At 46.7% G+C, this 12,887-nt stretch overlaps 1 protein-coding gene across 3 annotated transcripts in view; it reads right to left on the bottom strand.

The window, feature by feature from the left end:
- LOC144694011 (neprilysin-like) overlaps window positions 1-12,887 on the bottom strand; it is a 215,060-nt gene that overhangs the window by 15,073 nt on the left and 187,100 nt on the right. For all 3 annotated transcript variants that reach the window (XM_078564334.1, XM_078564335.1, XM_078564336.1), the window contains exons 18-21: window positions 11,060-11,179; window positions 10,836-10,969; window positions 6,449-6,514; window positions 1,814-1,909 (exon numbers count right to left, since the gene is read on the bottom strand). In XM_078564334.1, coding sequence (XP_078420460.1) covers window positions 1,814-1,909; window positions 6,449-6,514; window positions 10,836-10,969; window positions 11,060-11,179 — 416 coding nt within the window. The remainder of the gene's footprint in view (window positions 1-1,813; window positions 1,910-6,448; window positions 6,515-10,835; window positions 10,970-11,059; window positions 11,180-12,887) is intronic.

Raw genomic sequence — 12,887 nt, 5'->3', positions numbered from 1 at the left:
ACTTAAGAGTATGCCCGCATTTACCACGTCAGATGGTAGCTCGTTCCACACTCTCACCACTCTCTGAGTGAAGAAGTTCCCCCTAAACCTTTCCCCTTTCACCCTAAAGCCATGTCTTCTTGTGTTTATTTCTCCTAATCTAAGTGGAAAGAGCCTACTCGCATTTACTCTGTCTATACCTCTCATAATTTTGTAAACTTCTATCATATCTCCCCTCATTCTTCTACGCTCCAGGGAATAAAGTCCTAACCTGTTTAATCTTTCCCTGTAACTCAACTCCTTAAGACCCGGCAACACCCTAGTAAATCTTCTCTGCACTCTCTCAATCTTACTGATATCCTTCCTGTAGTTAGGCGACCAGAACTGCACACAATACTCCAAAGTTGGCCTCACCAATGTCTTATACTTGCTGCTTTGTTCAGAGGACAAGCTTCAAATGCAAACAGTGGTCAGCTATCTGTCCGTGGGAACGTTGCAGCGGAGCCTGCTTCTAACCTTGCCCACTCACCACACACAGGAGCTTCATTGCTCATGTTGAGATCTGCTAGCACTGCCCATATCAGGGGTGTGAGGAGCTGAGCCAGAGAGGACGAATCCCAAAAAAATGTTCAGAGGGAAATATTTGGTCTTTCACTCCTTCAGAACTTGCTTGTGCTGAATTAATTTAACCGGTAAATTCTGAAAAGCATCTTGAAGGAATTAAGTCCCATAGGGAAAGAAATTGGTGCATAAAATGGACAAAAATACGTGTCAAACACACCAATTTAACAATGGGATGGCCTCAATCTGTGCAGGTGTTAATCCCAGTGCTAAATTTGTGAAGCCCATTTTTTTAGACATCTCAGTTCAATGCCTAAAACAGGGAATTAGGCCTCGTGAGTAGGTAGATTAAGAGCCCAAAGCTGATCAAAAGACCCCCCTTTTTGATCACTTGTCTGTACTGGCTGGTATGAGTGCTGAATCTGGTCCACTTAGGATTCCTCAGCGACTGCCTCTGGCTGCCAAGAATTTATAATCTTTACTTTGTGGAATCAAACCAATCCTGAGGGTGGTAGGAGGAGCAGGAGTGCTTTCCTGACTCCATGGGCATCACAATCTACCCTCTCCCTCCCCCGCTTCCAACACCCACTGCCTCCCCCACACCCCCAACAAATTGCTTGGACATATCCATCAGCCAGCATGTGTCAACCCAACACCAATACTCACTTCACCAGAGAGCTGCCTGGGGACCTGCATCAAGTGCCTGGCACTCCTCAGTCTGATGTAAAAGAGGGCCCACCTGATATGATCCAGGCACGTTTCCTGTGCCCAGTTCTTACTGGTAGAAGGTGGGCAATTTCCATCTCAATGACCTATGTGAGTCCATGGGATTAAAGGGGCTGTCATGGACACAAAATCAACTAAGGGATAGAAGGCAGAGAGTAAGACTGACCAATTGTTTTTCTGACTGGGAGAGAAGTATGCAATGGTGTTCTGCAGGGATAAGGGTTAGGAACGCTGCTGTTTTTGATACATATTTTTAATATGATACATATTAATAACCTGGACTTGGGTTTAGTTACATGGTGTAATCTCAAAGTTTGCAGAAAATACGAGACTTGGAAATGCAGTAAACAGTGAGAAGGATAATAGCAGACTTCAGGAGAGGCATGGAGACATGGACAGACTGGCAAAATGGTCAGACTCATGGCACATAATATGCTTGCAGCTGACACCCTGGCACAATCGCTGCAGATTGGCACCACTGATTTTAAATTCTACTGGGACAGTTTTGAAGCAAAAGAAAATTCAGCAGAAACTAGTTGGCCCTCACCTGTGCAAAGTTCAGGAAGAAGAGCTGATTGTGGGTCAGGTCGATGCCAGGGAGCAGTCCATCCTTCCCATTTTTCTTCACGTGTAATTGATAAGCCTGAAAATGCACGTTCAATGTGACAGATTAGAAACCGCAGCACAGATTGGGAGTGCTGAAAATGCACAATGCGCATGTGCCTGAGAGGAAGAGGGAAAGGATAGAGCGAGAAATAGGTCAAAGTCTCAGGTGTGCCCCTCTGACAAGGCACTCGAAGGATTAACTTATCTCTTTCTCTCTTGGTTGCTTGCCAACACGGAGAAATATTTCCCCTAGTCACCATGAATTAGAAACTTTCTAAACAGTGAGGAGATATTGAGCTGATTCTACTTTTTAATGGGGGAGAAGCTATGAGCTGTATGGCCACAATTTCCTGCAATGTGTTCCCTGCCAAACCATTTGCTTCAACCTTTACAGGAAAGGGGGTGGGAATGGTGGCAGGTTGCCCATTAGTGGGCGAAGAAACCAGCGAGGTCAGGGAGGCAGAGGCCTTGCCAATCTTAACAACTATTAAAAATAATCACGTTGTCAAAATACTACTTACATGGTAAAAGCAAAAATCTGCGGATGATGGAAATCCAAAACAAAAATAAAAATAAAAATACCTGTATAAACTCAGCAGGTCTGGCAGCATCTGCAGAGAGGAACACAGTTAACGGTTCGAGTCCGAATGACCCTTCAACAGAACTAAGTGAAAATAGAAGAGAGGTGAAATACAAGCTGGTTTAAGGGGGGGTGGGACAGGTAGAGCCAGTGTTAGGTGGAGATAACCAAAAGATGTCTCAGACAAAAGGGCAAAGAGGTGTTGAAGGTGGTGATATTATCTAAGGAATATGCTAATTAAGGGTAGAAAGCAGGACGAGCAAGGTACAGATAGCCCTAGTGGGGGTGGGGTGGGGTGAAGGAATCGAAATAGGCTAAAAGGTAGAGATAAAACAATGGATGGAAATGCATTTAAAAATAATGGAAATAGGTGGGAAAAGAAAAATCTATATAAATTATTGGAAAAAAAGGGGGGGGATCGGAAAGGGGGTGGGGATGGAGGAGAGAGTTCATGATCTAAAATTGTTGAACTCAATATTCAGTCTGGAAGGCTGTAAAGTGCTTCGTCGGAAGATGAGGTGCTGTTCCTCCAGTTTGCATTGAGCTTCACTGGAACAATGCAGCAAGCCAAGGACAGACATGTGGGCATGAGAGCAGGGTGGAGTGTTGAAATGACAAGCGACAGAGAGGTCTGGGTCATGCTTGCGGACAGACCGAAGGTGTTCTGCAAAGCGGTCACCCAGTCTGCGTTTGGTCTCTCCAATGTAGAGGAAACCGCATTGGGAGCAACATATGCAGTAGACTAAACTGAGGGAAGTGCAAGTGAAATGCTGCTTCACTTGAAAGGAGTGTTTGGGCCCTTGGATGGTGAGGAGAGGGGAAGTAAAGGGGCAGGTGTTGCACCTTCTGCGGTTGCATGGGAAGGTGCCATGGGAGGGGGTTGACGTATAGGGGGTGATGGAGGAGTGGACCAGGGTGTCCCGGAGGGAACGATCCCTGCGGAATGCCACCGGGGGGGTGAAGGGAAGATGTGTTTGGTGGTGGCATCATGCTGGAGTTGGTGGAAATGGCGGAGGATGAATGCGGAGGCTGGTTGGGTGATAAGTGAGGACAAGGGGGACCCTATCGTGTTTCTGGGAGGGAGAGGAAGGTGTGAGGGTGGATGCACGGGAGATGGGCCGGACACGGTTGAGGGCCTTGTCAACCACCGTGGGTAGAAAACCTCGGTTAAGGAAGAAGGAGGACATGTCAGAGGAACTGTTTTGGAAAGTAGCATCATCAGAACAGATGCGACGGAGGCGAAGGAACTGAGAGAATGGGATGGAGTCCTTACAGGAAGTGGGGTGTAAGGAGCTGTAGTCGAGGTAGCTGTGGGAGTTGGTAGGCTTGTAATGAATATTGGTGGACAGTCTATCACCAGAAATTGAGACAGAGAGGTCAAGGAAGGAAAGGGAAGTGTCAGAGATGGACCATGTGAAAATGATGAAGGGGTGGAAATTAGAAGCAAAATTAATAAATTTTTCCAGGTCCAGACGAGAGCATGAAGCAGCACCGAAGCAATCATCGATGTACCGGAGAAAGAGTTGTGGGAGGGGGCCGGAGTAGGACTGGAACAAGGAATGTTCCACATACCCCTTAAAGAGACAGGCATAGCTGGGGCCCATGCGGGTACCCATAGCCACACCTTTTATTTGGAGGAAGTGAGAGGATTTTAAGGAGAAATTGTTCAGTGTGAGAACAAGTTCAGCCAGACGGAGGAGAGTAGTGGTGGATGGGGATTGTTCGGGCCTCTGTTCGATTGCCATTTCAACACTCCACCCTGCTCTCATGCCCACATGTCTGTCCTTGGCCTGCTGCATTGTTCCAGTGAAGCTCAACGCAAACTGGAGGAACAGCACCTCATCTTCCGACTAGGCACTTTACAGCCTTTCGGACTGAATATTGAGTTCAACAATGTTAGATCATGAACTCTCTCCTCCATCCCCACCCCCTTTCCGATCCCCCCCTTTTTTTTCCAATAATTTATATAGATTTTTCTTTTCCCACCTATTTCCATTATTTTTAAATGTATTTCCATCCATTGTTTTAACTCTACCTTTTAGCCTATTTCGATTCCTTCACCCCACCCCACCCCCACTAGGGCTACCTGTACCTTGCTCGTCCTGCTTTCTACCCTTAATTAGCACATTCCTTCGATAATATCACCACCTTCAACACCTCTTTGTCCTCTTGTCTGTGACATCTTTTGGTTATCTCCACCTATCACTGGCCCTCTATCCAGCTCTACCTGTCCCACCCCCCCTTAAACCACCTTATATTTCACCTCTCTTCTATTTTTACTTAGTTCTGGTGAAGAGTCACACGGACTCGAAACGTTAACTGTGTTCCTCTCCGCAGAGGCTGCCGGACCTGCTGAGTTTTTCCAGGTATTTTTATTTCTATTTTTGTTTTACTTACATGGTTAGTTGCAAGTCTTAAATTTCTGCAGAGACTTTAACGGGCAATTAATGAGCTAATCCAACTAGCTCTTAAACATAATGGGGAGGCAAAGGGCGATACAAAAATAAACTGAGAAGCGTAAATCATTCAACAGATTCTGGAGAGCTGCAGGGCACAGCATATTACTCAATCCCCTGAAGTTGCTGACCGATTTATACATGAATAACAGCTTGTGTCTTTAACACATTATTATCCCAGCAAGATTTAGTCCAGTAAAATATTTTACAAGGAGTTAAATTCCCACTTAATTATCTCAAACATAGGGCTGGATTTTAAAGGGTGCTTTGCTCCCTCCCTCCCTTTGCTGGCTAAAAAGCTGAGGAGCGGAGGGAGCCAGGCCACAATCCCCACGGCTGCCCTGCAACAATTTAACATTGGGAGCAGGGTTAATCGCTTTGAGGTGAGACTTAAAGCCCCTTTCTCGGGAGGAAGCCCTGCCTTGGAGAGCTGCCGGCCAATCAGAGGGCCAGCAACTCTGTAGCCCCAGCAGGGCCTGCCAGGAATGGTGGGCACTGCTGGGATTACAGGCAGTCTCACCCCCCACCCCCCCACCCCCGCCACCCCGAGGGGCCCAAATTAATCCGAGATTGGGGATCTCAGCTAGGGGCGTGAAGAAGCTGAGGGTCTGGGTTCAAGAGGTCAGGGGAGGGTAAAGGTTGAGGGGGGGGGGGGGTGGTGGGGGGGGTTGTAACTTTGGTGACTGGGTGATGCGGTGGGGTGGGGGGGGGCAGAGATGTCTCTGAAGGGCCCAGGAGAAGGGGTCTCTGCAAAGGAGTTCCCACCTTTTAGCCCGACAGCAGCCCAAGCAGCCAAAGCCGCCAGGCTTTCTGTACGGTGTGGGCCTCCCTGGTAGGGACAGGATTAGGCCTTTAAGTGGCCATTAATTTGGGGCCTCCATAGGCCCAAGGATTGGCAGGCCACCCAACCTCCCCAGCCCCCACTCCACTCTCATAGATCAGGGCAGGTGGATAGGCGGCAGGAAGGGCAACCACTGGATTTTACGCGCTTCCTCCTACCAGTGGGGCAACGTAAAATCCAAGCCCCATCGAATGAAATGAATCCACTTTTCCTCTCAGGAGCGGTGCAGCTCAGTCTGTGTCATCCCATGAACAACTAATACTGAACAGTTCTTCAGCCAGCTGACTGCAGCACTTGACCGAGTTCCAACACCCTGCAAGGGAACCAGCCAAATGACTGCAAAGTGACACCCAAATGCACAAACCGAACAGCGGTTCAGTGTCTACGTTAGGTTGACACAGGTTACATGCGTAGCAACTGACACAGGCTGACGAGAGTAACCCAAGGGGAAATGCATTTAAAACCCAAGAATTCACATTCAATTGTGTCCCTGAACCTCTCTATCTCTCTACCCCTCTCTCCTTCTCTATTAATACACTCTGTAAAATCTACTTCTTTGACTAAGCTTTTGGTCATATCTCCTTACGTAGCTTGGCGTCAAATTGTGTTTGATACTTGGTCCTGGGAAGTAGCTTGAGAAGTTTTACTATGTTAAAGAAATTCAAGTGCTGGCTATAGAAGGCGAAGGTGCTGACTCACCTTGTAGGCTTGTCTGATGCCTCCATTGTCTGCGATATTCTCTCCTAGTGTATTAATACCACTCAGCTGCAATTTGATAAGCAAAAATATAACATAGATTAGCAAATGCAATGGAATCCAAGACTGTTCACCTTTGGGATGTTAGTGAGGCCGCATCTCTACAAATATTTAAATAATGCGGTTTTGGTTTCCACTGGCAAAAGCTCCCATAACACAAAATGGAAGGCTGGAAGTTCGCTGTATGATTGGGTGGGCAGTGCATAGCTCACGGTTCCCGACAATGCGGGGAGCGCATTTTCAATCCACTGTGATTCATGAACAAACACATGGTGCATTGGCCAAGGGGTGGAAGTTATATTACAGCTGTACAGAGTTCCGGGGAGACCCCATCTGGAGCGCTGCATTCAGTTCTGGGTACGGCACCTCAGCAAGGATATATTGGCCTTAGATGGGTTGCAGTGAAAATTTAAACCGTGAAGTCAGGTTACATTGACTAGGTTGTATTCCCTTGAATGTGAAAGATTAAGGGGTGACCTAATTGAGCTGTTAAAGATGATCAACCCAATTGATAGAGAGGCCAGGGAGAAGCCTTTTCTTCCGTTGGGAGACCACAGAACAATGGGCCATAACCTTCAAATTTGAGGGGTTTGGGGTGATATCAGGAAGCACTTCCCTCAAACGGCAGTAGAAATTTTGACATCTCTCTCCAAGAAAGCCTTTGATGCTGAGGGTCAGTTGAAAATTTCAAAACTGAGCTTGATAGATTTTTCTTTATTTTTTGATTATTAAGGATTACACAACCAAGGCAGGTAGGTGGAGTTTAGCTATGATCTAAGCTTTTTTTTATTTCATGGGATGTGGGCATCTCTGGCAAGTAGCATTGGTTGCCCATCCTTAATTGCCCTTGAACTGAGTGGCTTTCTGGGCCATTTGAGAGGGCAGTTAAGAGTTAACCACATTGCTGTGGGTCTCCCTAAAGATCATCAATGAACCAGATGAGTTTTTATAACAATCATGATAGTTCTATATTACTGAGACCAGCCTTCACTTCCAGACTTTATTAATTTAACTTAAATTCCACCAACTACAGTGGGATTTAAACCCACATCCCCATAGCATCTGCCCAGACCTCTAGATTGCTAATCCAGTAACATTACCACCACCTCCCCAGAATGGGGAGTGAAGTAAAGGGTGGAACAGATTCAAGGAGTGAATGGTCTCCTTCCATTCAATTTTTTTATTCATTGCGTGTAGGCGAGGTCGGGATTTATTATCCATCCCTAATTGCCCTTGTTCAGAGGGCACTTAAGAGCCAACCACATTGCTGTGGGTCTGGAGTCATGTGTAGTCCCGACCAGGTAAGCCAGGTAAGGACAACAGATTTCCTTCCTTTAGTAAACCAGATGGGTTTTTGTAACAATGGTTTCATGGTCAACATTAGACTTTTAATTCTAGAATTTTTATTGAATTCAAATTCCACCATCTGCCATGGTAGGATTCAAACGCACGTCCTCAGACCATTACCCTGGGTCTCTAGATTTCCAGCCCAGTGACAATACCACTACACCATCGCCTCCCCTAACAAAAAAACATGCAGAGTAGGTAAAGTAAGAATTTCACATGGGAACAGCAATACAGAGCCCAGAATCCAATTTAGAGTACTGTGTTCAATTCTGGGCACTGCAGCTCAGGAAGAATACTGGCTTTGGATGAAGTGCAATGTAGGTTCATCAGAATTATACTGGGATCAAAAGGATTAAATCATGAGATTACGTGTGCACAACCGTGTGTGAAGAAAAATGGGAAGGATGGCTATCCCTCTAGAATCGACTTGAACAACAATCAGTTAGCAGATTTTTCATATGTGCTGTTTGGGAAGGCAGGAAATCTTGGCAGGGCAAAGATAGAAGTGAAGTGGCAAACACAACTTAAAGGGGAAGGCTGAGCAGATCAGGAGTGGAGGGGGGTACTGGGGTGGGGTCCACTGAACAGTGAAATTTGGACAGCACACCAGTCAGCAAGGAGTTGAACTCAAGGATACATTTAAGATCAAAAGGCCTCAAAAACAATGAAGATAATATTATTGCCAGTCCTGCTTTACTCAACTGCAACTTCTCACCCATTTAAGTCGCTTTACAAATGGCTCTCTCCCAAGCTCTATTGCCCGTGTCTTGAGAAAGTGGTGGCGGCAGAATTGTCTGACAATATTAATGGTGTTTGGGTCCTAACCATAGTCCAGGACTCTCATTTTAATGCATTAATTAGATCTTTGCTGATTTCAGGAAGGCTGAATGCTGAGGTCATGGCCATCTAAAAATTACAATGGGGGCTAAATTCAGCCATTTGCCTCAGTGATTTTCATACCGATACAAGTCTTCTCACCCAGAAACATCTCAGGGAAGTGGAATTTGGCCTTCGTGTACTTCACTTCCTGGGTCGGTGGTCGAGGTGGCAAACTACAGTCAGGAATCTGCACACAGCTGTCCATTCAACCATACATCTGGTGAAGTCCTGGCTCTGCGGGAAACTCCTGATTTATGTCAGCATGTGGGATTAGGTTGGATAGGTGGATGAAGGAAAAGGAGTTGAAAGGGTTTAGGAACAGGGTGGGTAAGTGCAGTGATTGGGACATTTGGTCATGGAGGATAATTGCTGACAGGGATTAGTTGTTTACATTTTCAATTTATTTCTTTCACCGCCCCTCAAGATCTTTTCTTTAACAACTACACTACATGCTAAGATACACCTCCAGAGTTGCTAACTGCTCTATAGTTCCTTAATAAAATGGGCCATACACGTTAGCATTAGGCGAGTGTAGGAGGTGATTTGACCAGGGTTTGGAGGAGGGGAGGAATCCTATTTGCAGGAACAGGTGACTCGACAGCGTTCAGCAGGCAAAAGATGTTTGACTTCATCCTGCTTGTGTCAGGCTAATTGTAGCATCCGTAGTGGGTGATGTCAGCTAACCCAACACCAGCCAAGGAATGAAACCTGGGGCAGGTTTTTCCGGTTGGCAAGCGAGGGCGGGGCCCACTCACTGACACGTCCAATCACGTGGGGATACGTCGGGCGTGTGTCGCGATGTCACCCCGCGCGCCGGCCGAACTGCCTCCGGCCTATTAAGGCCCTTAAAAAACTAATTCATTTGATTGATGGACCTGCCCGTCCAGCCTTAAGGTTGGCGGGAAGGCCAGGAGCCTAGGCGGGCCACGGAAAAAACATGAAACCTCACCCACGGGCGGGATGAGGTTTCATGAGGGCTTTTAAATGTTTAAATAAAAGTCAAGGACATGTCCTGACTCATGTGACAGTGTTACATGAGGGGGCACGTCAGGGAACTTTTTTTATTACCTTACTGACAACATTTTATTCGGAGCCGATCTCCCTGAGGCAGCACTTTGCCCTGAGGGAACCCCCCCCACACCCACACATGGAGCGCATAGCGCTTCCTGGCGGACGTCATGCTGGGTGGGCCTTAATTGGCCCGCCCACGTAAAATGGCGGCACCCACCTCCCCACGACAACTGGCACCTGCTCCCGCACTCCCCCCCACCCCCCCGAATGGGTGGGGGGGGGATATGTTCCCCCTGGTATGTGTGACCCGATTCCTTTACCACTCGAGGGGCTGCAATTAACAACTGTTCTGAACAACTGACCCATCATCTCGCTGACACCTTTAACTGGGATTGGCTGTCGAGTCTGGGACTGGCATTCACCAGCCAATAAAAAAGTAGAGAGCCTCTGGAGAGGGTGCAAAAGAAAAAAAAAGATTTGCAAGGACGATAAAACCTAATAGAGGTTTTTAAAATTATGGAAGTTATTGAAATTATTAATATTGTTACTTTTTATTGTATAATGACCAGGATATTACTCAGTACCCCTGATATAAGGTTCAATACAGCTTCTTTACTTTTCAATTCTAATTTGCATTGATAACTGGGCATTCTGATTAGACAAGGAAGGTTAGGTTATTGGTAAGTGAATGCTAGTTTTGGTAGTGTAGACACAGAGAGAATGTTTCCACTTGTGGGGAAGTGCAAAACTGGTGTCCATTGATGTTGATATAAGATAGTCACCCAGGGATCCAATAGTACATTCAGAAGAAACTCCTTTATCCAAAGAGCAGTGAGAAGGGGGAACTCGTGACCACAGAGAGTGGTTGAAGTGAATATAAAGATGCATTTATTCAAAAGCTAGGTAAGCAAATGAGGGAGAAGAGAATCGAGGGCTATGGTCATACAATTAAATGAGGAAAGTTGGGAGGAGGCTATAGAGGAGAATAAATGCTGGCATATGGACTGATTGGTTCAAATGGCCTGTTTCTGTGCTGTAAAAACCAATGTAAATCAGAATAAATAAAACAGAAGTTTCTAATTTGTTGACATACATATTGTCCACCTGCCAGATCCCATGAAAAGTTCCCATACTCGTACACCATGCATTGCGAAAGGTCTTTGAAATTCCTGGCCGATTGTTTAGTCCACCAGTCCATGAGGTTTCCTTCTTTGTCAAAGTTACGACCTGCATCGGGTGCAAAGGTGGATCTGTTGGAATTACAGCTGGCTGTAAACCCGTGCGCTCTCCAGTTTATAATTAATTGGTTAGTCTTACCACTGTCATCGAATCCGTGAGTGATTTCATGGCCAATAACCATGCCGATAGCACCAAAGTTCAACGCACTTGGCTGTCCTTTTCCAAAGAAAGGTGGTTGAAGAATACCAGCTGGGAAAACTGGCATGAAACAAAGTTCAGTTAATGGCCTGAAAAAAGATTGCTTCAATTTCTTTGTCCTTATCTTGAACTTTCTTTACCAAACCAGCCCTTGTAACCTCCAAAAACCCAGCTCACACGGTCTGTTCTCCTGAGCCAGGGCCCCTCCACATTTGCTCCCACCTTTACCTCGCCAACAGCTCCTGTTTTTTCTTCATGTAGTATCCCAGGGGATCTTACAGCCACTGGGGCAGGCAGGTGGGCCCTTGGTGTAACATCTCATTTGAAAGGCGACATAGTGCCACATCCCCTCGGTACAGCGCCGGAGTGGCAACCTAGGCACAAGTTCCTCTCAGGGGCGAGAGTGCTAGTGACTGACCTATGACTAACACCACATCCACAGCTTGTTAATTTATGCACAGCTATTTAGCGATAGATTACAAAATAATATTTATTATAGAAAGGCTGAGGGGTGACCTGGTAGAGGCCTTCATGTTTATGGAACAATTTAACAAAGTAGATGCAAAGACGATGCCCATACTTATGATGAGTCCAAAATGGAGTCATAAATATAAGATAGTTACTAAATCCAATGGGGAAGCTTCTGACTCAGAGACAAGAGTGCTAACTACTGAGCCAAACCTGACACTATGGCCAGAATTTTACACAGAGGTGGTGGCCTCATCACAAGGCCTGGAAGCCATGACCTGTTTTTACTAACATTGGGCCATTAATTGGCTTAGGGTGAGACCTCTGGCCTATCTGGGAGGATTCTCCACCTCTGAGAACTGCTAGCCAATCAGCTGGCCGGCAGCTCTCCGGTCCTAGAAGCACCAAGAGGAGTGGCAGCCAACGATTGTCGCTGTAGCGGGATTACAAGCTGAGTGGGTGGGTTTCACTGGAACCTGCCAGACAGGGCCGGAGGTGCACCATGGGGAGTGCAGTGTGTTGCTGTGGGTGGGGTGGGGAGGGGGGGGGAAACAAGCTGGGGTGATGAGTACTAGGGGCAGGGGACTTCTGTTGGGCACAGGGCACCCGATCGGGAAGGACCACAATCCCAGCCCACGTCAAGGGTGCCAGGATTCACTGGGTGACCTTGCCACATGGTGTGGGCACACCCCAGTATAGAAGCAGCAGTGGTGGGAGGAGGCCCTCAAGTATCCATTAATTGGCAACTTAAGGGCCCCAATTTGCCCATGGATCACCCTACACCTCCCCTTCACCCGTCACCGCTACAATTCCAATGGCAGTGGGCAGGAGATGGGCATGGATGGCACCCACCAGCCGATTTTATGCACCCGTGCTCCCAGGGGAGGTTGGGGAGCGATGGGGGAAGGGGTAGGGGGGTGTGTGGAGGTGGGGAGCATAACTTCCAGCCTATGTACTGGGAGACCATCTGTCTGCTGCCTCACTGGAAACATCTGAATTAAGAAGGAAAGGGGAGAGAAGAAGAAGAAGGGATGAAAGAGATGAAACAGTGGAGACAGGAAAGAAAAGGATGGATAAATTTTGACAACAGATACTCTGCAGTATTGACATTCATTTCAATAATCAATTAAAGTGAATAAACATTATTATCCATTAATGGCCAAAAAGCAAGAATCTCAAGCCCAGATGAATAGGAATCATAATGCTAACCAGGAAAAGTAAGCGTGCAGGCTAACACAGATCACGTCGCTCATATCAACAATTAATTTTCTTGCTCACAAGGAGGGGTCTGAAGGTATTT

This window comes from Cetorhinus maximus, chromosome 19 (assembly GCF_964194155.1).
Source record: "Cetorhinus maximus chromosome 19, sCetMax3.hap1.1, whole genome shotgun sequence".
NCBI lineage: Eukaryota > Metazoa > Chordata > Chondrichthyes > Lamniformes > Cetorhinidae > Cetorhinus > Cetorhinus maximus.
This window is presented reverse-complemented; position numbering and strand designations above follow the sequence as displayed.